Genomic DNA, 26,787 nt, shown 5'->3' with positions numbered 1-26,787 from the left:
CAGTGAGGTATATAGGAAATCTCTTGGCTTCTGCCCAGTTTTTCTAGGAACCTAAAACCACTCTGATAAACTAAATATATATATATATATATATGTTTTAAAAGAGTAAAGAGACATAATACCTGCAACATACAACTCACATGACTCAGTGATAATAATACTGATAATACAATGTACACAGAGAATGAGGAGCAAATATGGTGAAATATTCAGGATTAAGAATATGAGAGAGTTCTTTGTGTTTCAGATGATTTCAAAATAAAATATTTTTTAAAATTAAAAAGCACAGAGTTTAGAAAGCAGGTAGTTAGAAGCTAGCCAGATAACTTACAAGCTGTATAACCTCAGACAAATATTTTTCAGCTCTCTGAGCCTCTATATTTTCATTTAGAAAAGAAGCCTTATGACCTAAGCCCAGCCTACCTCTAGGTGTTTTAGAAGTCAGAAAAGGGCAGGGACTGGCCCTTTATGGACAGGAGCGATCATCAGGTTTCTCCGGGGAAACCAAGCTGTGAAAATGAACTCGCAAACAGAAACCTCATGGAGTCAGAAAACCAGAAGAGGGCGCTCTCACACCTCAAATGCCTCTGGAGACGAGTCCCAGGAAAGACAACTCAGTTAACACACCCCCGACAGGAAGATGATCAACAGGGAAAAATCGTCAGTGATGGGCCAGGACCGGAAAGATGTACACTGCATGGCTCCTGGAGGAAGCCAACTCCCCTGGCAACTGAGCCAGCGAGAACCCATCATCACCCTGAATTCTTGCTTTCCTCCAACAGACATGTGTTCAAACAACCCCTCCTAACTTCCTCTTTTTTCTCTATAATGCAATATTCCTCTTCTTCCTTGGCTGGACTTGCCTATGGCTTTTTGCTATTGCCTGCTTGTCCTAAATTGAAATTCTTTACTGTTCCCAAACAAACCCATTTTGTTGGTAAAACAATCGTTGCTTTACTTTTGAGGTTAATAGAACCAATTGGTTTTATAAATCTAGATTTAGGGAAAAATTTGTTTTAAGGAATTGGCTGTGCCATTGAAGGGGCCAGTGAGTCCAAATTCTGCAGGGTAGGGTGGCCAGGATAGCTGGAAACAGAAAGAAGTATCTGCTTGTGGAATTGCCTCCTCCTCAGGGAGAGATCAGACCTTTTTCTTTTCATCCCTTCACCTGATTGGATGAGGCCCATCCACATTAGAGTGAATAATCTGCTCTCCCCAAAGTTTACAAATGGTGATCTCATCTTAAAAGTATATTGCAAAAAAAAAAAAAAAAAATTCTAGAAGCATGTTTGACCAAATATCTGAGTACCTTGGTCATAGTCAAGTTGACATACGAAACTAGTCATCACAGGACTTTCCTGGTGGCCCAGTGGTTAAGAATCTGCCTGCCGATACAGAGGACAGAAGTTCAACCTCTGGTCACATGCCACAGAGGACAGAAGTTCAACCCACATGCCACAGAACAACTAAGCCCTGTGTGCCATGACTGCTGAGCCTGCATACCCTGGAGCCCGAACTCTGCAGCAAGAGAAGTCACGGTAATAAGAAGCCCGTGTACCCCGGCTGGAGAGTAGCCTCCACTCGCCGCACCTATAAAATGCCCGCTGACAGCAATGAAGACCCAGCGCAGCCAAAAACTACAGATAAGTAATCGCCATTTGAAAGATAATAATAACAAAATCAATCATCACAGCAGAGAAAGGGGGTCTGTTCCTGTCCCACCTTGGAGATGTTTGCCTTCTGCGTTACAGAGGGAGCCAGTGGGAGCTGCCCAGGAGTTTCGTTCTCATGGTCCTGGGCACAAGAGTTGGACTCCTGTCTCCTCCCTGGCCTGTGTGCTCCTGGGCATGTTTTCCTTCCTTGCTGGGGGTGGTTAAATGCTCGATGAAACCTGGCAGGTGTTCATGTGTGTGCTGAGGGACTGGGCACCCAGAAGCAGGCCTCTGGGGACCTGGGTTTGCTCAGGGGCAGAACTAAATTCCAAGTGGCTGAACCCTTGCCTTGCTGTGTGTCCCGAAACAAGTCAGGGCCCTCTCTGGTCTCTTCTCCTCACTGTTATCATCAACTCTGAATTCCCAAACCATTGGGAACAGGGGAAAGAGGAAGGAGCCTCAAAAGATGACCTCTGGGAAAATGATTTTTTACATTATATATATATATATATATATATATATGTAAATATAACTGAATCAGTTTGCTGAACTCCTGAAAACTAACACAATATTTTAAATCAGCTATACTTCAATTATTAAAAAAAAAAAAAAAACCACCTCTGGCCCCCTATGAAATTACTTGCTTTACAAACACTTTACAGCACTAGCCGTATACCAGGTCCTGTTCTAAGCACTTTGCAAGTATTTTAATCTTTGTATTAAGCCTGTGAGATAGGTACCACTGTTACCCCCATTTTACAGATGGGGAGATCAAGGTACAAAAAGGGCTGGCAGTGTGCTCAAAGACACAGACCTAACCCATATCAAGCCCTCATAATCCAGCTCAAGGGGCCATGTTTTTAACTACAAGCCTCCCTTGAGAGCAGCAGACAGGCTGGGGGCGAGGCCTGGGTTGGGCCAGAAGACTCTGAGTTTCCTTTTTCCCTGGTGTGAGTTTCGGTTTTCTCCCCTCTCCTCCCCCTGCACACAGAAGTTCCTTATTCTCCTCAGCCTCCCGCTCTGCCACTAGCTGTCATCTCAGCAGCCAGTCAGAGCCATGGGCAGCTGGGAGTCCCATCTCTATGAACAGCCTTCTGAGAAACTGGAGGAGTTTATCCAGAACTACCTGAGGCCCTCTGAAGACTGTCAGAAAGACATCGACCAGTCAGTGGACACCATCTGTGCAGTCCTGCAGGAACCCTGCCAGCCCCTCACCGTGACAGGGGTGGCCAAAGTGAGTAGATGGCTGGAGTCAGTGCTTCTGGGACCCAGGAGGCAGAAGGACGTGGTGCTGAGCACCTGCTGTGCTCTGGGCCCTGGGCGCGCAAGAATCACCTTGCCTAAGCCCATACTTGAGTGACATGATGGAACGGGGTGTAGAGTTTAGGGGTACAGGTTGGGAGAGCGCTGATTCTGCCCCTTACTGCTGTGTGACCCGGGGTAGGTTGCTTAACCTCTCTGTGCCTCAGTGTCCGAATGTGTAAAATGCGAGGGGAATAATAGTCAGTGCCAAGTGTTAAGAGGCTTAAACACAGAATGTTCTGGCAAGAACTTGGTACAAAGCCGCAGCAGTAAATTAGCTGTGGTTACTTATGTCATTTTTATCCTCCCCATTTTACAGATGAGTAAACTGGGCCTACAAGAGTTCAATAAAACTATTCAAGGATGTTCTGTGATTTCTCAACACTGAGGAGATGGGAAGCCTCATCAGTTAGACATGTTTGGTGCTCTGGCACAAACCCTAGGGTGGAGGCTGAAGATTCTAGAATTTTGAGAAAGAAATGATGCTGGGAAGCTGCCAGGACCCTAGGGTGGGGAGGGGATTATGTATGCCCGGCCCCACCCCCGTGCCCTTCAGCACCAGAATCGCACTTCTCCGCAGCCACGTGCTTTCTGGCCTCCGCCCTTACACACACCCACTAGCCCTAGGAGTAGACACCTGGACACATGGTGTCTCTACATGGTGTCTCCTGTCTTGGCCCAGATAAGGAAAATGAAGCGTGGGGAAGTTATCATTTGTTGGTATTCGACCTGGGATTTTAAGCTCAGGTAATCTATTTGGAAGGCCTTCCCTGGTGGCTCCATGGTAAAGAATCCACACTGAGGTGCAGGAGGCATGAGTTCGATCCCTGGGTCAGGAAGATCCCCTGGAGAAGGAAATGGCAGCCCACTCCAGTATTCTTGCCTGGGGAATCCCGTGGACAGAGGAGCCTGATGGGCAACAGTGGGTGGGGTTGCAGAATTGGATACGACTGAGCGACTAAAGGGGCTTCCCTAGTGACTAAACAATGGCGACAATTTGGGAGCGTGCACCCTTAACCACTGTGCAGTCCTACCTCTCAAATTTGTTAACTTTTTTCTCAGTAAAAAAAATATGTACAACAAGTACACAGATCTGTGTACAGCTTGATGGATTGCCACAGACATACATGTGTGACCTATACCCAGATCAAGAAATAAAAGTTTCCCAGCCCCTACCCAAGAGTCCCTGGGTCCCTTGTCCAGTCATTACCCTCAACCCCAGCCAACCACTCTCCTGACTTCTAACAGCATAGATTAGTTTTGCCTGTTTTTAAACTTTGTATAGAGTGACCAACCTTCCGGGTTTGTCTGCGACTGAAGGGTTTTCTGGGACATGGACGTCTCGGGGCTAAAACTGAGCAGGTTGGTCTCCCTGTCTAAAAGGCATCGTGCGCTGCGCAGCTTTAACGTGTGGGCTTTGTTTTCGACGCACCGGTCGATGAAGCGCACGTCGTTGCATGCAGCTGTTGTTTTCTCATTTTGTTGTTGCCGTGCATTCCGTTGTGTCTGCTCTCCTGCTGATGGTCATCCAAGTTGCCTTCTGTTTGGGGCTTGTGGGGGAAATGTTGCTGTGGGTGTCCTGATTCAGCTCTTTGGGTGGACAGATGAACACCAGACGTGTGGGACTTCTGCTCGAGTTGAGAAATACCTCTGCCTGTTGGGGTGCCCAGTGACCCCAGAGGGTTCAGACTTTCACATCTGCCTCTCTGTTGCTGATAGGGCGGCTCCTATGGCCGGAGAACGGTCTTGAGAGGCAACTCCGATGGTACCCTTGTCGTCTTCTTCCGGGACCTTGAGCAATTCCAGGACCAGGAAAAAAGACAATATGAACTCCTCGGCAAAATCTGGGCACAGATGAAGCACTGTGAGTCCACGCTGAATCTGGCAGCCAAGATGGAGCTCCAGAACACCAATAGGAGCTCCAGGGTCACTGTCCAGCTTTCCACAAAACAGCAGAGCATCACTTTCAACGTGCTGCCTGCCTTCAACCCTCTGGGTGAGCCCTCCTGGGTGTGCAGGGTGGTAGGCAGGGTTGGAGGTGTGGGTCTGGAAGGGCTTGTCAAGAGAACAAAGCCAATGAAAGGGGTGGTGGATAGCATGGGGATGGAATAAATACCACTGAAAGTGAAAAGAAAGTGAAAGTGCTAATCACTCAGTTGTGTCCGATTCTTTGTGACCCCATGGACTATAACCTGCCAGGCTCCTCTATCCATGGAATTCTCCAGGCAAGAATACTGGAGTGGGTTGCCATTCTCTTCTCCAAGGGATCTTCCCCAGCCAGGGATCAAACCCTTGTCTCCTGCAGTGCAGGCGTGTTCTTTACTGTTCTTTACTGTTCTTTACTTTAAGCTGCCAGGGAAGACTTTCAAGAGAGAAGACCTCTCCTACCTTGAGCATACTCTGGTCTTTAGGACCTCTCCTTTAACTCCTAACTGATTTTGGAGGAAATGTTCTAGACTCTAGAACCTAGAGTTCCTCAAACTGTGATATGCACACAAATCCCCTGAGAAACTTATTAAAATGATGGCTCTGATTCAAGAGATTGGGGTCCAGAATTCTGTATTTTCAACCAGCTTCATGGTGGTTGCTGCCTTTCTGCGGACCACAGTGAAGATGTAAACTAGAATAAACTTTGGCCAGAGGTAGAGGATGGGGAAAACCTCTGAGAAAAGTTCAGCTAGAGCAGGTTTGCAGTTGCCCTCTAATCATCAAGGCAAGGATCTTCCATGGGCAACAGTTTGAATGGATCAATGGTTGGATGGAAGGATGGTTGACTGGATGGATGGATGGATGGATGGATGGATGGATAGATGGTTGACTGGATGAATGGATGAGAGGATGGTTGACTGGATGGATGGATGGATGGATGGATGGATGGATGGATGACTGGATGAATGGATGAGAGGATGGTTGACTGGGTGGATGGATGGATGGATGAGAAGATGGTTGACTGGGTGGATGGATGGATGGTTGACTGGATGGATGGATGGATGGATGGATGGATGGTTGACTGGGTGGATGAGTGGATGGTTGACTGGATGAATGGATGAGAGGATGGTTGACTGGGTGGATGGATGGTTGGTTTATTGAGTGGATAAGACTCACCATAGTCACAGCTTAGTCTCAAGCATTAGGTATATATATTATCACAAACTTAATTATCAGAGTTGACATCCAATCCCTCATTAAACAAATGGAATCAGAAAGACATGACTGTATCCAGGGCCACACACCCAGTTACTGACAGAACTAGGATGAAAGCCCGAGTCTTTTAAGAGTCAGGCCTGGTGCCTTCAAGGTGGACACACACACACACACACACACACACACACACAGAACCTGAGACTCACATTCACAGAAAGGTGACCTAGTTCAGAGGAAAAAATGCAGCAGTTTGTGAGTTAGGCAGCCCTGAATTCACACCCTGATCCTACTACTAACCCACCTTTGTCCAACGGTAAGATCAAAGCTAGAAAAAGCTAACTTCCAGGGCCTTTCGGACAGTAAGGATTGAGAATACATGCCTGACTCAAAGTGTTACTCACTCAAAGTGTGTGGGTCCAGCTGCTCACCGTCCAAAGTCAATAAATAGGCCAAGCTGATGGAAAGGAAAGTTAGCTTTATTTCAGATGCCAGCAACTTTGGGGGAGGGCAGACATCTGTCCAAAGGTCAACGCCTCCCGCTGATCGTCAGTGGGGACGAGATTTTTTAGACCGAGGGAGGGGGCTACAGGAAGAAAAAGTACAGTCAGCTCTGACAGTCATCTTCAAACTGGTCATCAGTGATCTGAGCAGCGTCATCTCAATTGCTTTAGGTGCAATTTGTCTTCAGTTCCGGGGTCGGCTTGTTTCCATTTTCTCTGGGGTCCATTCTCAGAACTGCGACAGCTCGTGTAATGGGTACAGTCTGGCCATCGTGTAGTTAACTTTTTCCACCTGGAGTTTCAGTATCTATATGACAGCTCATGGATATGGCTCAGAATGTTATCTATAATCCCCGAGAAGGAAACTCTGAATGGTCCTCGACTAAACTTAATGTTGAGTTAGTCATTTAGTGAAGTCTGAATCTTTGCAACCCCATGGACTCTAGCTCAATTATGTTTAATGACTACATTATTATTTTTTGGTCCCCTTTGACTCTTTTCCTTTGTTTCTGCATGTTCTCATCTCTCTGGTTAAACTTATCCTTTGACTATAGTTTTCCCCAGGCAAAAAGCAGACAGAGAGCATGGTGGGGGTGGAAGGAGGCAAGGACCACGGTGTCCTGCTCCATTTCAGCAGAAGGGGCTGGAGACAAGGTGAAGAGACAGTGTGACTCAGAATTCGTAGGATATCCTATGTTCTCTCCTCTGGTTTATGGCAAACAGATGAGGAAACAGTGGAAACAGTGGCTGACTTTATTTTGGGGGGCTCCAGAATCACTGCAGATGGTGATTGCAGCCATGAAATTACAAGATTCTTACTCCTTGGAAGGAAAGTTATGACCAACCTAGACAGCATATTCAAAAGCAGAGACATTACTTTGTCAACAAGTAACGTCCAGTCAAGGCTATGGTTTTTCCAGTATCATGTATGGATGTGAGAGTTGGACTATAAAGAAAGCTGAGCACCGAAGAATTGATGCTTTTGAACTGTGGCGTTAAAAAAGACTCTTGAGAGTCCCTTGGACTGCAAGGAAATCCAACAAGTCCATCCTAAAGGAGATCAGTCCTGGGTGTTCATTGGAGGGACTGATGTTGAAGCTGAAACTCCAATACTTTGGCCACCTGATACGAAGAGCTGACTCATTTGAAAAGACCCTGATGCTGGGAAAGATTGAGGGCAGGAGGAGAAGGGGACGACAGAGGATGAGATGGTTGGATGCCATCACCGACACAATGGACATGGGTTTGAGTGGACTCCGGGAGTTGGTGATGGACAGGGAGGCCTGGCGTGCTGCGGTTCTTGGGGTCGCAGAGTCGGACACGACTGAGTGACTGAACTGAACTGAACTTCTCTGGTTCACAGCAGGGTGGTTGGAGATAAGGCCAGAGCGCCCTCTGCTGGCTTCTCCCCGTCATGCAAGGATGATGTAAGAACGGAAAGACCAGGTCTTCCTCACATGTAGTATCCAGGAGCTGCCACGAGATGGCGGCAGAGTGACACATTCCAAACTTGAATCTCTCTCTCTCTCTCTTTTTTTTTTTCCCCTGCTGCTGCTAACTCACTTCAGTCGTGTCCGACTCTGTGTAACCTCATAGACGCCAGCCCACCAGGCTCCCCCGTCCCTGGGATTCTCCAGGCAAGAACACTGGAGTGGGCTGCCATTTCCTTCTCCAATGCATGAAAGTGAAAAGTGAAAGTGAAGTCGCTCAGTCGTGTCCGACCCTCAGCGACCCCATGGACTGCGGAGCCTACCAGGCTCCTCAGTCCATGGGGTTCTCCAGGCAGGAATACTGGAGTGGGGTGCCATTGCCTTCTCCTAGGCTAAACAGTAATGGTTGCTTTCTGAGAAAAGCAGGGCTTCCTTGATGGCTCAGATGGTTGGTCACAACTGAGTGACTGGCATTTCATTTCATTTCTGAGAAAAGTAAAACTACAGGGGAATTTTAAAATTACATTCTTTACTGAGTATTAACCTAACTACATTTTATTATCCAGCAGGACAGACCACCTCTCACCTTTTACCCCCACCCTCTTCTAGATGAAGCAGTGAGCGCGTGCTATCTGGCTGCATCCAGCCTTCTTTGTGGGCTCACCAAGCCTAGGTTCCCTGAAAATCAGAACTTCTGCTTCTCTTTCACACCAGGCTTAGGTGAGAAGTCTAGCCCCTGGAGCTATCGAGAGCTCAAAAGATCCTTGGATATGGTGAAAGCCAGGCCCGGTGAGTTCTCAGTCTGCTTCACGGAACTCCAGGAGAAGTTTTTTAGCAACTATCCCAGCAAACTAAAGGATTTGATCCTCCTGGTAAAGCACTGGTTTCAAAAGGTAAATTTCAAATTGTGTGTCCATTGCTATCGATCATCTGTTTCCCTTTGACTGAGATGATTCATCTTGGGTAAAGTGTCAATACAACAACGTTAAGAATGGTGGCAGTCAAGAAGCCGCCTGTCATGCAAGAGACCCTGGGCCAGGAAGATCCCCTGGAGGAGGAAACCCACTCTGGTGTTCTTGGTTGGAGAATCCCACGGACAGAGAAGCCTGGTGGGCTACAGTCCACAGGGTCACAAAGAGTTGGACACAACTGAGTGACTGAACTGAACTGAACTGAACATGTTCACATTCAAGAGTACAGCTCAGGACTTTACTGGTGGTCCAGGGGTTAGGATACTACCATTCCAATCCAGGGGGTGCAGGTTCGAACCCTGGTAGGGGAAGTAAGATCCCACATGCCACAAACACACACACACACACACACACACAAAGGAATACAGCTCAGTGCATTATTGTAGCCTTTTAGGCAATCCTCAGATCAAAATAGGGCACATTTCCTGCACCCCAGCAGGCTGCGCACTTCCAGTCTGTACTGCTCCCAAACAAACCTCTGTCCTAACATCTGTCGCCACAGACTAGTTTTGTTTGTTTTTAAACTCGATGGCAACGGAATCATACTAACTGTACTTTACGACTGCCACCTTTTGCTCAGTATTAGGCCTGAGAGGTTTTTCCATGTTGTTGCAGGGAGTAGTGGTTCTTCACTGTTTGATACTATTCCATTGCGTTAATACACTGTACTTGGATGCAGTCCACTGCTAAGGGACATATGGGTCATCCCCAGATTGGGGCTATCATGAGTTAGGCTGCAATGGATATTCCCCTACATGTCTTTTTTTTTTTGGTGACTTTAAGCAGTCAGTTTCCTCTTGGGTAAAAATGCAGGAGTGAAGCTGCTGTGCTACAAGGCATGCTGTGTGTGTGTGTGTGTGTGTGTGTGTGTGTGTGTGCACACTCAGGTGCTCAGTCGTGTCCAACTCTTTGCGACCCCATGGGCTGTAGCCCACCAGGCTCCTCTGTGCATGAGATTTCCCAGACAAGAGTACTGGAGAGGGGTACCATTTCTTCCTGCAGGGAATCTTCCTGACTCAGGGATCAAACCCATGTCTCCTGCATCTCCTGCATTGTCTGGTGGGGTGGAATCTTTTACTACTGCTCCACCTGGGAAGTCCATATACCTTATATATGTAGTATATATTCATATATTTTATATATATATATATGGATGAGTAGGGCATGGCAACCCACTCCAGTATGCTTGCCTGGAGGACCCCCATGGACAGAGGAGCCTGGCAGGCTACCGTCCCTGGGGTTGCAAAGAGTCAGACACGACTGAAGTGACTTAGCTACATATATGACTGTGTATGTGCATGTGTATACATATACACATGGCATATATGAATAAATATGTGGAGTATGTAGATATAAATTTACCTTTAGTAAATGCAGCTGAATATTGCTCCCAAATGGGTGCACCAGTTCACACTCCCGTCAGCTGTGTATGATAGTTCCAGGTGCTCCCTGTTCTTGCTGACACTTGCTATTGTCAGTCTATGGGGTTTTAGCCATGATATCATTTCGGTCACTAGCAGGGGATGGTGACTTCCTATAGACTTCTAGTTTCTTGCTTTCAGACCCCTGGCACGGGTCCCAAGTTATCTGCCAGCCTTCTCTCCTCTCACAGTGCCAGGAAAAGCTGATCAATTCCTCCCTGCTGCCTCCATATGCCCTGGAGCTGCTTACGATCTACGCCTGGGAACAGGGGTGTGGAGCGGAGGACTTCAATATGGCTGAAGGTGTCAGGACTGTTCTGAGGCTCATCGAGAAGCAGAAGCAGCTGTGTGTCTATTGGACAGTCAACTACAACTTTGGAGATGAGACTGTCCGCAACATCCTGCTGAGCCAGCTCCAAGCCCCGAGGTACCAAACTTCCCATTCCGGCTCTCCTTCCCTCTTCATCTGCATGCCAGGCTGTGCCCCCTTAGAATGACAGTCCATCCACACTTTCCCCAGACAGGGCATCTGTCAAAAGAACACCAGCTGCAGTGGTTAAGGAGGCAAAGAGAGGTCTGTCTGAAAGAGGAATGCTACAACGTTTCTCACATTCGAAACCATTGTCCCCTTTTGTCCGCAAAGCAAGCACTTCCCCTCATAGAAAGAAGGGGCTAAGGAGACAGGTCAGCAAAAAGAGGAGACCCTTTTATTAGCTTATGAATGGAACATGTCCGTGAAGCAGAGCGAACAGGACCAGAGGCTAGACATCTTAGACAAAGCACTTCAGCAACTGGGAGGAAATGCAGGAGGTAAAATACAGATTCCCAGTCCAGCCCTCTTTCCCTTAAACTGATTTCTTCTCCCACTAGCAACTCAACTGATTATTATCTTTTAACCTAATGGAATTTATAGGCCAGTGATCTTGGATCCAACTGACCCAACCTATAATGTGAGCACGGATAACACATGCTGGCTACTGCTAAAACAAGAAGCTCAAAACTGGTTGCATTCTCTCAGGGAGAACGAGTCACCTGGACCATCTTGGAATGTTCTGGTGAGAGGACTTTCCAGCACAGCTGGTGTGCTGGTGCAGACAGGGCCCGCCTGACACTTGGACTACAGTCTATCCAAGATCACCCTAAGTTGGTTGCCCAGAGCTGCTGTGACAAAGTGCCACACACTGGTGGCTTAAAGCAACAGGAATGTATTCCGTCTCAGTTCTGGGGACTAGAAGCCCAAGATCAAGGCATCAGCAGGACCGTGCTCCCTCTGAAGGCTCCAAGGGAGAGTGCCTCCATGCCTCTTCCAGCCTCTGATGGTTGCAAGAAATCCTTGGCGTGTGGCAGCATCACCCCAGTCCCCGCCTCCGTTGTCGCGTGAGCCTCTCTTGCGTCTTCACATCTTCCCTCCATGCTTGTCTGTCTCTGCGTCTCTCTGCTCTTCTTATAAGGATCCCAGTCATACAGAATAAGGGGCCTACAGGAACGACCTCATCTCAACTCGATTCTTTTCACTGTTTGCTCACTGTCTGACTCTTTTGTGACCCCATGGACTAGCCCCCAAGGCTCCTCTGTCCACAAGATTTCCTGGGCAAGAATACTGGAGTGGGTTGCCGTTTCCGGCTCCAGAGGATCGTCCTCATCCGAGGATCAAGCCAGCACCTCCTGCATTAGCAGGTGGATTCTTCACCACTGAACGAGCAGGGATGGCCCCTTAACTTGATTACCTCTTTGCAAAGACTCTGTTTCCAAATAAGGTCACATGAATAGAGCCTAGAGGTCGGGACTTCAATGCAGTTTTTAGGAGGACGCAGTTCAGTCTGTACACACACCCTTAGGGGCCTTCCCTTCCATTAAAATGATGGTGAAGTGTAAAGTTGAACAAAGGAATGGGGCATCTGCAAACGAGAGATTAGTTTCTGCAAGAGAGGAGCAGGTGAGAAGGTGGAGACAGGTGAAATGGAGCAGAGCCCAGGAGACGTAGGTGGTGGCCCCCCTAGCAGATGCTGGATCAGGCCCTGAGCTCCCTTCACACACTGTAGGGGTGGGGGTGAGAGTGAGAAGGGAGGCTGGAGATAGGAGCTAATGATGAGGCCAGATGCATTGACTTCCCCTCTCCTCTCCCCCAAAGGGGAAGCACATCGATCCGCACATGTCTGGTCATACCTGCAAGGTCCCATCTTCGCATAAGGTAGGCAGAGTCATAGAGCAGGACGCTGACTTTGGGGAGGCGTATTGCTGTTTTCCCCCCACCCCTCACCCGGAGCAAGAAGCAAACTGCCTCTGCAGACTGAGGCCTGAGCAAAACAGCAAAGAGAAGAGGCTCGGGTGAGCTGTCTTGAGCTGTGGTCCACAGGGCACATGCCATCTGACGTTTTCTACTGAAGAGGAGAGAACCGCACTTCTGGGCGGGTGTCAGACCCCTTTACCCATCAGAATATGGTTTCCTTGCAGAAGCGACCACAGGTGCGAGGGAATGAGCAGGTCCCACTCTCCACGACCCCATTTGATTCGAGAGCAGGGATCTGCCCCCTTCAGAATGAGCACACAGCCCCTCTGACCCCAGGATATCCCTCTCTTCAACACACTTAGAGGGAACTACATCCCCTGCCATGAAGGGTCGAATAGTGTCCCGAAAAATTCACGCCCCTCAGATCCTCAGCGTGTGACCTTCTTTGGGAGCAGGGTCTTTGCAGGTATCATCAGTTAAGGGGTCACCCTGGATCAGCGTGGGCTCTGAATCCAATGACTGGGTCTTATAAGAAGACACTCAGGGACAGACATAGAGGGGACGAGGTCACGTGACAACAGAGGCATGGGTAGGCGTGATGCCGCCACGAGACAAGGAAGACTGCAGGACTGCCAGAAGCTGGAAGATGCGAGGACGGATTCTCCCCGGAGTTTGGGAGAGAGCCCGGCCCCGCCCATGCTTTGATTTCAGGCGTTCAGTCTCCAGAACCGTGGTTTGTTACAGCAGCGCCTGGAAAGCCAGTCCACCTGGGCACAGGGTGTTTAACAGAGGCTGATAGAACCTTGACAAAAGGAATGAGTGTGATCGTCAGGAGTCAGCAATACCCACAACCAATGGGAAAATAAGGAAGGGATATGGCAGGAGGAGAAGCAGTTCACAGGAGGTGCTGGCAATTGGCAGACGAAGCCAGAACAGAAAGCGGACACGAGAGAGTGATTCAGAGCCCGGGGCATCACAACCCTGTTTGGGAGAAGGAGCCAGATCCCTCCTAGGGGGTAAGGAGGAGCAAGGAGGGGAGCTTTTGTTTCAGGCGGATCTTGGGTACCACCTGGAACTCTCAGGCAAGCTCTTAGGGTATGTGATGTGAGAACTCAGATGACAAAGGTACCAGCAGGAGGGCTGGAGAGCAGGAGGGAGGGGTCGGTGGAGCAGAGAAGGCAGTGGAGGACGTGGGATGGGGGGTGGTGGCTGGCAGGGGGCATCTCACAGCTGGCTCCTTCCACAGCCTGCACCACTCTACATAACCCCAGGCCATCTGCTAGATAAGTTCATCAAGGACTTTCTCCAGCCCAACCAGACTTTCCAAGACCAGATCAAGAAAGCTCTTAAAATCATCTGTTCATTCCTTGAAGAAAATTGCTTTCGACATTCAACTACAAAGATTCAAGTTATCCAGGTGAGCCCTGGCCTTTTTCTTTGTTCTTGGCGGGGAATTAAGCAGTCCCTGGATCTCGGCAAGAGTTGTGACCACCGGAAATGTGCGGGAAAGAATGCAGGAGGGAAGCTGGGGAGAGCAGCGCCTGGGATCCCAGTACTCGGGGGTGGGGAGGGGGGTGCTGAGGCACTGCTTAAGTCACTCGTGATAGGCCCTGGGGCGGGGCACGCTATGTGTCTCGCAGGGTCTTTTTTTTTTTTTTAAAGAAGATTTTTTATTTTTTATTTTTTAATTTTAATTTTTACTTTATTTTACTTTACAATACTGTATTGGTTTTGCCATACATTGACATGGATCCACCATGGGTGTACATGCGTTCCCAAACTTGAACCCCCCTCCCACCTCCCTCCCCATAACATCTCTCTGGGTCATCACCATGCACCAGCCCCAAGCATGCTGTATCCTGTGTCAGACATAGACTGGCGATTCAATTCTTACATGATAGTATACCTGTTACAATGCCATTCTCCCAAATCATCCCACCCTCTCCCTCTCCCTCTGAGTCCAAAAGTCCGTTATACACATCTGTGTCTCCTTTGCTGTCCTGCATACAGGGTCGTCATTGCCATCTTTCTAAATTCTATATATATGTGTTAGTATACTGTATTGGTGTTTTTCTTTCTGGCTTACTTCACTCTGTATAATCGGCTCCAGTTTCATCCATCTCATCAGAACTGATTCAAATGAATTCTTTTTAACAGCTGAGTAATACTCCATTGTGTATATGTACCACAGCTTTCTTATCCATTCATCTGCTGATGGACATCTAGGTTGTTTCCATGTCCTGGCTATTATAAACAGTGCTGTGATGAACATTGGGGTACATGTGTCTCTTTCCATTCTGGTTTCCTTGGTGTGTATGCCCAGCAGTGGGATTGCTGGGTCATAAGGTAGTTCTATTTGCAATTTTTTAAGGAATCTCCACACTGTTCTCCATAGTGGCTGTACTAGTTTGCATTCCCACCAACAGTGTAGGAGGGTTCCCTTTTCTCCACACCCTCTCCAGCATTTATTGCTTGCAGATTTTTGGATTGCAGCCATTCTGACTGGTGTGAAGTGGTACCTCATTGTGGTTTTGATTTGCATTTCTCTCATAATGAGTGATGTTGAGCATCTTTTCATGTGTTTGTTAGCCATCCGTACGTCTTCTTTGGAGAAATGTCTATTTAGTTCTTTGGCCCATTTTTTGATTGGGTCGTTTATTTTTCTGGAATTGAGCTGCATAAGTTGCTTGTATATTTTTGAGATACTTGTTTGTCAGTTGCTTCATTTGCTATTGTTTTCTCCCATTCAGAAGGCTGTCTTTTCACCTTGCTTATATTTTCCTTTGTTGTGCAGAAGCTTTTAATTTTAATTAGACCCCATTTGTTTATTTTTGCTTTTATTTCCAGAATTCTGGGAGGTGGATCATAGAGGATCCTGCTGTGATTTATGTCGGAGAGTGTTTTGCCTACGTTCTCCTCTAGGAGTTTTATAGTTTCTGGTCTTACATTTAGGTCTTTAATCCATTTTGAGTTTATTTTTGTGGGCAGTGTTAGAAAGTGATCTAGTTTCATTCTTTTACAAGTGGTTGACCAGTTTTCCCAGCACCACTTGTTAAAGAGATTGTCTTTACTCCATTGTATATTCTTGCCTCCTTTGTCAAAGATAAGGTGTCCATATGTGTGTGGATTTATCTCTGGGCTTTCTATTTTGTTCCATTGATCTATATGTCTGTCTTTGTGCCAGTACCATACTGTCTTGATGACTGTGGCTTTGTAGTAGAGCCTGAAGTCAGGCAAGTTGATTCCTCCAGTTCCATTCTTCTTTCTCAAGATTGCTTTGGCTATTCGAGGTTTTTTGTATTTCCATACAAATCTTGAAATTATTTGTTCTAGTTCTGTGAAAAATATGGCTGGTAGCTTGATAGGGATTGCATTGAATTTGTAAATTGCTTTGGGTAGTATACTCATTTTCACTATATTGATTCTTCCATTCCATGAACATGGTATATTTCTCCATCTATTAGTGTCCTCTTTGATTTCTTTCATCAGTGTTTTATAGTTTTCTATATATAGGTCTTTAGTTTCTTTAGGTAAATATATTCCTAAGTATTTTATTCTTTTCGTTGCAATGGTGAATGGAATTGTTTCCTTAATTTCTTTTTCTACTTTCTCATTATTAGTGTATAGGAATGCAAGGGATTTCTGTGTGTTGAATATATATCCTGCAACTTTACTATATTCATTGATTAGCTCTAGTAATTTTCTGGTAGAGTCTTTAGGGTTTTCTATGTAGAGGATCATGTCATCTGCGAACAGCGAAAGTTTTACTTCTTCTTTTCCAATTTGGATTCCTTTTATTTCTTTTTCTGCTCTGATTGCTGTGGCCAAAACTTCCAGAACTATGTTGAATAGTAACGGTGAAAGTGGGCACCCTTGTCTTGTTCCTGACTTTAGGGGAAATGCTTTCAATTTTTCACCATTGAGGATAATGTTTGCTGTGGGTTTGTCATATATAGCTTTTATTATGTTGAGGTATGTTCCTTCTATTCCTGCTTTCTGGAGAGTTTTTATCATAAATGGATGTTGAATTTTGTCAAAGACCTTCTCTGCATCTATTGAGATAATCATATGGCTTTTATTTTTCAGTTTGTTAATGTGGTGAATTACATTGATTGATTTGCGGATATTGAAGAATCCTTGCATCCCTGGGATAAAGCCCACTTGGTCATGGTGTATGATCTTTTTAATGTGTTGTTGGATTCTGATTGCTAGAATTTTGTTGAGGATTTTTGTATCTATGTTCATCAGTGATATTGGCCTGTAGTTTTCTTTTTTTTTGTGGCATCTTTGTCAGGTTTTGGTATTAGGGTGATGGTGGCCTCATAGAATGAGTTTGGAAGTTTACCTTCCTCTCTCAGGGTCTTTATTCCCCCACCAGATATCAAACCCATGGCACTGAGAGCACTGAGTTCTAACCACTGGACAACCAGGGGGTTCCCGATCACGACAGACTTCCGATTCTGCGTTAACCTCCAAGGTTGACACAGAGGTGGAGGATGGCTGCTTGGCCCTCCTTGCCCATGCTTGGCTTGTACTGTATCACTTGCAGTGGGAAAATTTTAGATTTTTACTATTAGTTGAGGATATTTTTTTTCTCACTATGGTCTCTTTTTAAAGTGATTGGTTTCAAGTATAGTTGCTGTACAATATCATATAAGGTACAGTAAGCTATACAGTAAGTTGGGCTTCCCTGGTGGCGCAGTGGTAGAGAATCCACCCGCCAGTGCAAGAGAGGCGAGAGACTCAGGTTTGATCCCTGTGTCTGGGAAGATCCCCTGGAGGAGGAGATGGCAACTACTCCAGTATTCTTGTCTGGAGAATCCCATGGATAGAGGAGCCTGGTGGGCTATAGTCCATGGCGTCGCAAAGAGTCAGACACAGCTGAGTGAGTGAGCACACGCACACAAGGTATATGATATAGTGATTCACAATTTTGTAAGATAATGTAATTTAAATGGTGGCTCCGTGGTAAAGAATCCACCTGCAACCCAGGAGATATATGTTCGATCCCTGGGTTGGGAAGATCTCCTGGAGGAGAAGACGACAACCCACTCCAATATTCTTGCCTGGAGAATTCCATAGACAGAGGAGCCTGGCGGGCTACAGTCCATGGGGTCGCAAAGAGGCAGACAGGACTGAGCGACTGAGCACCCTCCATTTACAGTTATTATAAGATAGTGGCTTTACTCCCCGTGGTGTACAGTATGTCACTGTAGCTTATTTCCTCCCTAATAGTTTACACCTCTTACACCCCACCTCTATCGGCCCTGCCCCCGCCCTTCCCCCACTGTAACCACTAGTCTGTTCTCTGTGTCTGTGAGTCTGTAAAGCTATGCAGTCTGTACCAGAAGTATTTAGGACATTGACTTGAGAAGGAGGTCATTTAAAACTAACCCACCCATTGTTTGTGGGTAAATTCACACATCAAAAAGTGTGGGACAAACCACCTTGGGAAGCAGAGGATTCTATTTCTTGGGAAAATGAAACACTCTGCTTAGGACTCAGCCCTAATTGGAGACACAAACTTGGGGCTACCCCTGGCAACCTCATCAATTGGCCCGACGGGTGCCAGCCCACAGGGGCGAGGGGCGAGCTCTAGAAAACGCTGCATCTCAATTTGCCTTTCTTCCCTAGGGGGGGTCGACTGTGAAAGGCACGGCTCTGAAGACTGGCTCTGATGCCAGCCTCGTAGTGTTCGCAGACTCGCTGAAAAGCTACACCTCCCCGAAAGATGAGAGCTGCAACATCATCAAGGAAATCCATGAGCAGCTGGAAGCCTGTCAGCAGCAGAAGGATTTTGAAGTGAAGTTTGAGATTTCAAAATGGAAGCCTCCCTGGGTGCTGAGCTTCACTCTGAAATCCAAAGTTCTCAATGAAAGTGTTGACTTTGATGTGCTGCCTGCATTTAATGCCCTGGGTAAGACTCCCGAGCTTTGAGCCTCTGGAAGAGGCTTCTGGCGTGATGGAAGAAGGAAGAAGGATTCTGGTGTGATGGAGGCAGGGGCGGGGTAGAGGGAAAGTCACATGACTTACTGATCAGTCTTGGGTCCAGTGCCCCAACAGGTGACATAAGGACACCAGCATCTTACACCTGTGTGCATTTTTATCCTCTCTCAAGTATCCTGATGAAGGCCAGAGAGCTTTCCTGGTGGTTCAGTGGTAAAGAATCTGCCTGCCAATGCAGGAGATGCAGGTTCGATCCCTGGGTTGGGAAGATCCCCTGGAGGAGAAAATGGCAACCCACTCCAGTACTCTTGCTAGAGAATCCCATGGACAGAGGAGCCTGGAAGGCTGCAGTCCATGGGGCCGCAGAGTCTGACACGACTTAGTGACTCAACAACAGCAACAGCCAGAACCTGCATCGTATATTCCCAGGGTATCACTTGCTGCTGCTGCTGCTACTAAGTCACTTCAGTCGTGTCTGACTCTATGAGACCCCATAGACAGCAGCCCACCAGGTTCCCCTTTCCCTGGGATTCTCCAGGCAAGAACACTGGAGTGGGTTGCCATTTTCTTCTCAAATGATGAAAGTGAAAAGTGAAAGCGAAGCCACTCAGTCGTGTCCGACTCCCAGTGACCCCAGGGACTGCAGCACCAGGGTCCTCCGTCCATGGGATTTTCCAGGCAAGAGTACTGGAGTGGGGTGCCATTGTCATCTCAGATCAAAGAATGAGGTACACAGGAATTCAGTACACATTTATAGATAAAATGCCTCAAGTATTAGGGAAGGAAATTTTAAAAATAGACTCTGGGAGAAATTCTGAGGCAAAAACAGGAAATCTGGATGTTCACTTTCAAATAGGCAAAAATTTCCTTTGGAAATTCAATTTGTAAGTGACAGATACACAATGATGTATTAAAAGAAACCAAGGGTATGTCAGGCATTTTCCAAATCAAAATCAAGAAGACTCTGGTCCTTTCCTTCTGAATGGTTCTTAGTGCCTTTAGAGAGGAAATGACAGTATATAGATTGGGGGTCAGCTAACTTTTTCAAGCCTGGGTCTCCTGCATTGCAGGCAGGTTCCTTACCATCTGAGCCACCAGGGAAGCCCTATAAAAGATAAGAGAGCAAATATTTTCAGCTTTAAGGACCCTAGTGTATCCATGACAACTACTCAACTCTGCCTTTGTAGCTTGAAAGCAGTCATAGACAATACATTAATAAGTGAGCATGACTGTATTCCAATAAAGCTTTATTTATAAAAACAAGAAAGGGGCCAGATGTCATCTGGGGGCCAGAGTTTCCAAAGTTCAGGTTAGCACTGTCCAGAAAGCCTTTCTGCGATAACAAAAATGTCCTATGGAGAGCTTGAACTATGGCTAGTGCTACTGAGGAACTAAATTTTTCAATTTTCCTTTAATGAGTTTGAATGCAAATAGCCATCTTGGCTGATGACTACCCTGTAGGACAGTGCAGATCTAGATAACCTTTTAATAATTCCACCTATAGTCATATAAACCATATAATTTTTAATAACTCACTACTCTGGAGATATTAGGCATCAGTAGTTTACATACACTAATAGAGTTAAAGTAATTTCCCAGGATTAAATTATATTAACAGTGTTTTGAGATCTGTTACTGTCTAGAGAGACTGTAGCATAATGTAAATTTCTCGCCCATGCTAGGTGAACTGAAGTCTGGCTCCACACCCAGCCCCAGGACCTATGCTGAACTCATCTATTTGTACAAACCTTCTGATGTTTTCCTGGGGGGAGAGTTTTCTGTGTGTTTCACGAAGCTACAGCGCAATTTTGTTCGCTCCCTGCCCCCAAAACTGAAGGATTTAATCCGCCTGGTGAAGCACTGGTACAAAGGGGTATGACGGCTCTTTTCCTAGAGCCACCTCATTATTACTATTTTTAATTCTCTATTTATTGTATTTTTAAAGATGCTTCTTCTTATTTTTGGCTTTACTGGGTCTTGGTTGCGGCCTGGGCTTTTCTCTAGTTGCGGCAGGCGGGGGCTACTGTCCGGCGCGGTGCACGGGCTTCTCACCTGGTGGCTTCTCCTGTTGTGGAGCACGGGCTCTCAGTGCACGGCAGCTGCAGCACGTGGGCTCAGCAGTTGCAGCTCCCGGGCTTTAGAGCGCAGGCCTGAGTTGTGTTGCATGGGCTCAGTTGTCCCGCCACATGCGGCATCTTCCCAGACCAGGGATCAAACTTGTGTCTTCTACACTGGCGGGCAGATTCTTTACCACTGAGCCACCAGGGAAGCCCTGATTGTGTTGATTTCTGATTGCGCTGGGCGTGGGCTGCATGTGGGCTGCACTGTTGCTGCACGTGGGCTCTCTCCAGTTGCAGCGAGCAGGGGCTACTCTTGAGCGGCGGTGTGCGGGCTTCTCACCGTGGTGGCTTCTCTTGTGCTGGAGCACAAGCCCTAGGCATGCAGGCTTCAGTACCACTTGGGGCTCAGTTGCCCCGCTGCATGTGAGGTCTTCCCAAACCGGGGATTGAATGCGAGTCCTCTGCACTGGCAGGCAGGTTCTTAGCCACCGGACCGTCCTGGTCTTTATTTTTATCAGTACTCTGTGACCACGAAACCAGCACTCACCTGGTGCTCACACTTGCCCATGCTGGGAGGGGACGGAACCACATTAAGGAATCTTCCCGCTCTTAACCTGCGTGTCTTTGTGGCGTTCACATCCCTGACCCCATTGAGTCGGGTCACATGCGAGCCCCTCATACCCCCAAAGCTGCTGCATGTGGCTTATTCTGCCTCTGCTCTGGCACCCGAAGAATTCTGGAGCCGAAGGGAGGATGAAGTCGGGATGTGCATGCTTGCAAGTCGCCACCATGGCTTACTTACTGATGAATGCCCATAACACACACAGACACTACTCTTGGAAGGCAGGTTGGAGTGACAGGCGGCACCAGGGGCTGCATTTCCTATACTGGTTTACCTCCCTTCACTTCCATCAGCTCATGGGGGCACTTTCTGAGCCCCACACAATAGCTGCTCTTTCGGGAGATGTTCCCCTTCTGTGTCCAGATTCCTGAAGCTGGAAAAGACTGAATCTGTGGTTTCCAGCTCTATGCCGAGGCCCAGGGAGCTCAGAGTGCTCGGGGCTCCCAGGTGACCTTGGGCAAGTCATTTCACTTCCCCATGACTTCATCATTTGACCTCTGCCTGCTGGGTAGGGACGTTGGAGGATCAGGAATGAATGATGGAGGTGGAATGTCTGGCTACATAATTAGCACAGACTGGGGCTTTTGGAATTGGTGAAAGTGTCAGTGGCTAAGTTGTGTCCGACTCTGTGGCCCCACATCTGTAGCCCACCAGGCTCCTCTGTCCATGGGATTCCCCAGGCAAGAATACTGGAGTGGGTTGCCATGCCCTCCTAGAGGGGATCTTTCCAACCCAGAGATGGAACTCGGGTCTCCCTCATTGCAGGCAGATTCTCTACCACCCGAGCCACCAAAATCCACGACAAGACTGTGTTATAACTCTGGGAAGGCACATAAAGGCAAAGTTCAACAAAGAAGCCTGCGCAGCTGCCTTTGAGCTGCAGAGCGGCCCTTCTCAGGCCCCAGCAGACCCGTCCCCCCAGGGCTGAGTCTCGTGACTCGGTTGTTCTGCTGTGGCCGCAGCATCCTTCGGTGCACCTTCTTGCTACGTGCGTGTCACCTCCCTGCTTTAACCGCTATCGTCTGAAGTTTCCATTCTTCCCTCAGTGTGAAAGCAAGTTGAAGCAAAAGGGGTCTCTGCCCCCTCAGTACGCCTTGGAGCTGCTCACCATCTACGCCTGGGAGAAGGGGAGTGGGGCACAGGATTTTGACACGGCTGAAGGTTTCCGGACGGTCCTGGAGTTGGTCATACAATATCAGCATCTCTGTGTCTTCTGGACGGTCAACTACAGTTTTGATGATGAGATTCTGAGGAACTTCCTCCTGACCCAGATCCAGAGAACCAGGTGCCCCAAACCACTCTGTTTCTTAACTTTATTCCCTCCAACACTGTTTTGGTGACCAGAATTCACCTCCCAGGGGCCCTGATTCATTATTCCTCATATGAAACTGAGAAGGGAACTGTGCTGACCGTCAGAACCTCCCATGGTCTCCAGGGAGGCAGGGGAAATGTCATCCAGGAGGATCAGAGAGGGAAGGACCAGGGTACCAGGTCCTGAGTTGCTTTCATCGTTCTAGGTCAGAAGGAAAAGCAGGGATCCGTTAGCAGGTCTAAAAGGTGTGGGAGTTGGAAGAGTGTCCCTGAGAAATAGTGCTGTTATTCACTGCTGAAGGATCCTGCAGGTTATTTTTTAGGTCGGGTTCCCATCTCCATCCTACAAAACGGTTATCCTCAAGAGTAGGAAGGAATCTTCGTGCATCCACTCAGCGCCAGCAGCAGGGAACCAAAACAAGGGAAGCAAGAGAAAAGAAAGGAACATTGAGAAAGAATGGAGGAAGGAGGGGGAGAAAAAGAGAGAGAAAGATACCGTGGCTTGCCAGCCATGGTGTGACCAGCTTGACAGTGTGCGCCCGGTCACTCAGTCACGTCCGACTCTTCGCAGCCCCATGGACTCTAGCCCACCAGGCTCCTCTGTCCATGAGATTTCTCAGGCAAGAATACTGGAGTAGGTTGCCATTTCCTCCTCCAGGGGATCTTCCCAACCCAAGAATCAAACTTGCATCTCCTGTGTTGGCAGACAGGTTCTTTCTTTAATCACTGAGCCCCCTGGGAAATAGAGTTGATTACATGATAAATCATATTTCAGTTGCACCAGGATGGGGAGATGTTTATATCATGCCTTCATGTGAGTGATAACAAATAGCTTTCTAAACTTTTCTGACAAATATGATTTAATTCTAGGAAATCCTTTCGAACTGTTTCAGTACATTGGGATGACTGATATCTAAGCTAGAAAGATGCATTGTTTTATCATGGAAAAGAGAATAGGCCCCTAATTCTGAGGCCACCAGTTCTGAAAAAGCATATTTCTAATGACTCTTAACCTCTCGTTTAGGCCTGTGATCTTGGACCCAGCCGATCCTACTGGCGACGTGGGTGGAGGGGACCGTTGGTGTTGGCATCTTCTAGCGAAAGAAGCGACTGAATGGTTGTCTTCTCTCTGCTTCAAAGATAAGTTGGGATGTCCCATACAACCGTGGAAAGTGCCCAGGAAAGTCATCTAAAGAAGTGTCGTCTGGAGATTACCCCGGGATGGGCTTCCATCCAAGAGCTTCCTCTGCTCTAGGAACTTGAGATTCACTCAGCCACACATTACAGATAGCCCAACACAGGCGCTTAAACGATTGGCTTTTTTTGGTTCCATTTGCTGAAATCCTAAGGCGGGCAATACAGGACTCACTCAACAGCTCCATCAGGCTTTCCCTGGGAGCAGATTGTCTCCACCGTGACAGTCGGTATTCAGGCCTGGAGAGTTCTTCATGGTGTAAGCAGTGTAAGATGTTGAGTAGCAGCCCCTGGTTCCCTACCCAGGAGATGCGGGCGCACCACCCCCGAGGGCAATAGTCAAAAACATCTCCAGGGATTTCCCTGTTAAGAGTCTGCCTTGCAGTGCAGGGCACATGGGTTCAATCCCTGGTTGGGGAACTAAGATCCCACGTGCTGCAAGACACCTAGGCTCACACACTCTGGAACCCATGCAACACAACCGGAAAGCCCGTGTGCCACGATGAGAAAGACCCGTCACAGCCAAATAAGTAAATCAATTCTTTAAAAAAAAAAAAATGTCTTCAGAGATGGCCGAGTGTCACCTGGGGCACACTCATCCCTGGCTCCTTCTGGCTCCGCCCTCTTGAGTTGTCTAGCTGAGTCTTCCTGGCACTGAGAGTAGCTCTTGCACCTCCGCATGGCGGGTTCACCATCAGGCTGCAGGGACAGAAAAGTGGAGAACACCTACCCACAGGGTATCTTATTCGAAGCCTCATCCAGCAAAGTCTTATGTTTCATTACCCGGAACCGTTGCCATGTGTTGCTTGCAGCTTAAAAGTGACTCCAAAAAGGGCAGCGATGAAGACAGCCATGGATGGGGGTTGGGTCAGTCAACCAAGAGTGCCTGCCACACGTGTTCAAAGCTCCACCTCCTTCCAAGATACCTGCCCCAGGTATACTTGGTTCTCCCATCAGTTTCTCTGTCAACAAGTACCCCCAAATTGTCCCTGGTTATCTTCACCTTCTCAGATACACTTCTTCTTTCTTTTTCCTGTGTCTTTTCACCCGTGGTTCTGACTGCTTGGATATGTTCTATTCCTGCACATACATTTCTTTCTTTCTTTCAAGAGAGTGCAGACACCAGGAAGTTGTGGAGCAGGGATGTATTCCATGGTCAATGAGATGCACTTACTCAGAAGTCATAGATTCCTGGACTAGTAATGCTGGGAGAAGCTTCTAGAGGCCATCAAGCAATAGCTTTTAAAGAATCAGTTCATGGTATAAAAGAGTAACACATGCCTCCCTTGACGGGCCCCATTACCTCTTCCTAAGCTTCTTCAACTCCTCTTGAAATCATCACCTCCACGTCCTCCGTGACATCTCGCCTTTCCTCGCTGAAATCTCGTTCCGTGAGTGACCTCTGCTATTAACATATCTGCTCTCATCCAGCTTTACGTGTGCCATATTTGTGAACCCTTCCGTATTTTTCCGATTAACTCCTTCCTTTTCCTCTAAGTCTTAGAGGAGGGGTCTCTTCCCAGAGTGAAACCCTTTTCCTGGCCCTTGGTTCCTGTGTTTCTGTCATCTCGCCCTCATACTCCCCCACCTCGCCCGCCTCGCGTCTCTTCCTGTCTGTACACAGAACTCCGTGGGGCCCTGCCAAATCAAGGTCTCCTAAGCCAGTAGTGAGCCAGGCTCTGCTCACAACTGCACACTGATTGTGACTGTTGAGACAGATATTTAGATAGACATCAGCAGTTGTTTAATGCACACATGTATTACATAAGTGTGACTGTTGTCATTTCCTTCTGAGCCTACCTTTTCCCCCACATCTGTGAGCTTCTTCTTGCCAAATCTAAAGGCTTTCTCCTCTGGCTTTGGCTTTCAAGACACTTGGAAGTCTTAATGTGTTAACTTCATAAATCCACTTAATGTTTGATTACTACCACATATACCAACTGTCAGATAAACAAGAATAGATCTGGTCTTTGTTGCCAGTTCCTGGCAAAGAGCTTCAGAAACCCTTGGAACGTCCTGATTTGGGCTGTCTTTTGTATTTGGAGGAGCCCCTTCCAACCCTCCCTGTGTTGTGCTAACGAGGTGTGGGTCCTTAGTTTCAAAGGATGGATTGGCCATGCCTGAAATGCCAAGCATGTTAGGAATGTTGAAACGTTCAACCCCACCCACTACCAACCTTCCAAGAGGACAGGAGGGCTGGAGATCGAAGCCAAGCACACACACGGCCAGTGATTTAATCAACTGTCCCTTTGTAATGAAACCCTAATGAAAACTCTAGACAACAAGGCTTCCTGGTTGGCTGGTGAGCATATGAATGTATCACAAAGATGGGGGGATGGCAGCTTCCGTGCTCATGAGCCTGCCAGCCCTCCTCTCCTATGTATCTCTCCATCTGGCTGTTCATTTGTATATTTTATATAGAACAGTGATTGTAAAAAATAGCCCTTTCCTGAGTTCTATGAGTCATTCTATGAATTATTTAACCTGAAAGGGGGTCATGGGACTCCTTGAATTTGCAGCCAAGTCAGAGTTGTCTGAGGACCCCACTTGCAGCTGGGATGTGGAAGTTCAGTTGCTCAGTCGTGTCCAACTCTTTGAGACTGCATGGACTGTAGCCTACCAGGGTCCTCTGTCCATGGGATTTTTCAGGCAAGAATACTGGAGTGGGTTGCCATTTCCTTCTTCAAGGGATCTTCCCAACCCAGGGATCGAACCCAGATCTCCCTCATTGCGGGCAGATGCTTTACCATCTGAGCCACCAGGGAATGGGAACAATCTTGTTTGGACTTTGCCCTTTAACCTGTAGGGTCTACACCATCTCCAGACAGTGTCAGAACTGAATTGAATTGTTGTAGGACACGTGGTTAGTATCAGCGAGCTGATGTTGGAATGCACCACTATTCTGGCCCAGAACAAGGACAAAGGAAAGTGCTGTGGCCTGAGCTTGAGGCATGGAAGAAGAACCAGCCTAAGTTCACATCTGCTGTTTGCCGGTGACCAGACC

At 47.5% G+C, this 26,787-nt stretch overlaps 1 protein-coding gene across 3 annotated transcripts; it reads left to right on the top strand.

Annotated features, from left to right (window-relative positions):
• Window positions 1-1,602: 1,602 nt before the first annotated feature.
• On the top strand, window positions 1,603-26,224 carry LOC138422720 (2'-5'-oligoadenylate synthase 2). 3 transcript variants are annotated; one of them, XM_069558113.1, is made up of 12 exons: window positions 1,603-1,647; window positions 2,644-2,886; window positions 4,240-4,316; window positions 4,674-4,950; window positions 8,743-8,921; window positions 10,612-10,847; window positions 11,334-11,475; window positions 13,897-14,067; window positions 18,285-18,567; window positions 20,279-20,469; window positions 22,325-22,563; window positions 23,614-26,224. In XM_069558113.1, the coding sequence occupies exons 4-12, from the start codon at window positions 4,809-4,811 to the stop codon at window positions 23,780-23,782; spliced, it is 1,752 nt and encodes a 583-aa protein (XP_069414214.1). In that variant the 5' UTR covers window positions 1,603-1,647; window positions 2,644-2,886; window positions 4,240-4,316; window positions 4,674-4,808; the 3' UTR covers window positions 23,783-26,224. The 3 variants fall into 3 exon arrangements, with proteins under 3 accessions (XP_069414214.1, XP_069414213.1, XP_069414215.1); XM_069558112.1 differs by lacking the exons at window positions 1,603-1,647; window positions 4,240-4,316 and having other exon boundaries at window positions 2,355-2,886; XM_069558114.1 differs by lacking the exons at window positions 1,603-1,647; window positions 2,644-2,886 and having other exon boundaries at window positions 3,798-4,316.
• Window positions 26,225-26,787: the final 563 nt, after the last annotated feature.

Source organism: Ovis canadensis, chromosome 17 (assembly GCF_042477335.2).
Source record: "Ovis canadensis isolate MfBH-ARS-UI-01 breed Bighorn chromosome 17, ARS-UI_OviCan_v2, whole genome shotgun sequence".
Lineage (NCBI taxonomy): Eukaryota > Metazoa > Chordata > Mammalia > Artiodactyla > Bovidae > Ovis > Ovis canadensis.
The sequence above is the reverse complement of the archived record's forward strand: the minus strand, read 5'-3'. Positions and strand labels throughout refer to the sequence as shown.

Coding starts and splice junctions, on each gene's coding strand:
- LOC138422720 (XM_069558112.1), top strand. CDS start 2,710: ATGGGCAGCTGGGAGTCCCATCTCTATGAACAGCCTTCTGAGAAACTG. Junction 2,887..4,673: donor CCGTGACAGGGGTGGCCAAA/GTGAGTAGATGG, acceptor TGTTGCTGATAG/GGCGGCTCCTATGGCCGGAG. Junction 22,564..23,613: donor ACCCAGATCCAGAGAACCAG/GTGCCCCAAACC, acceptor CCTCTCGTTTAG/GCCTGTGATCTTGGACCCAG.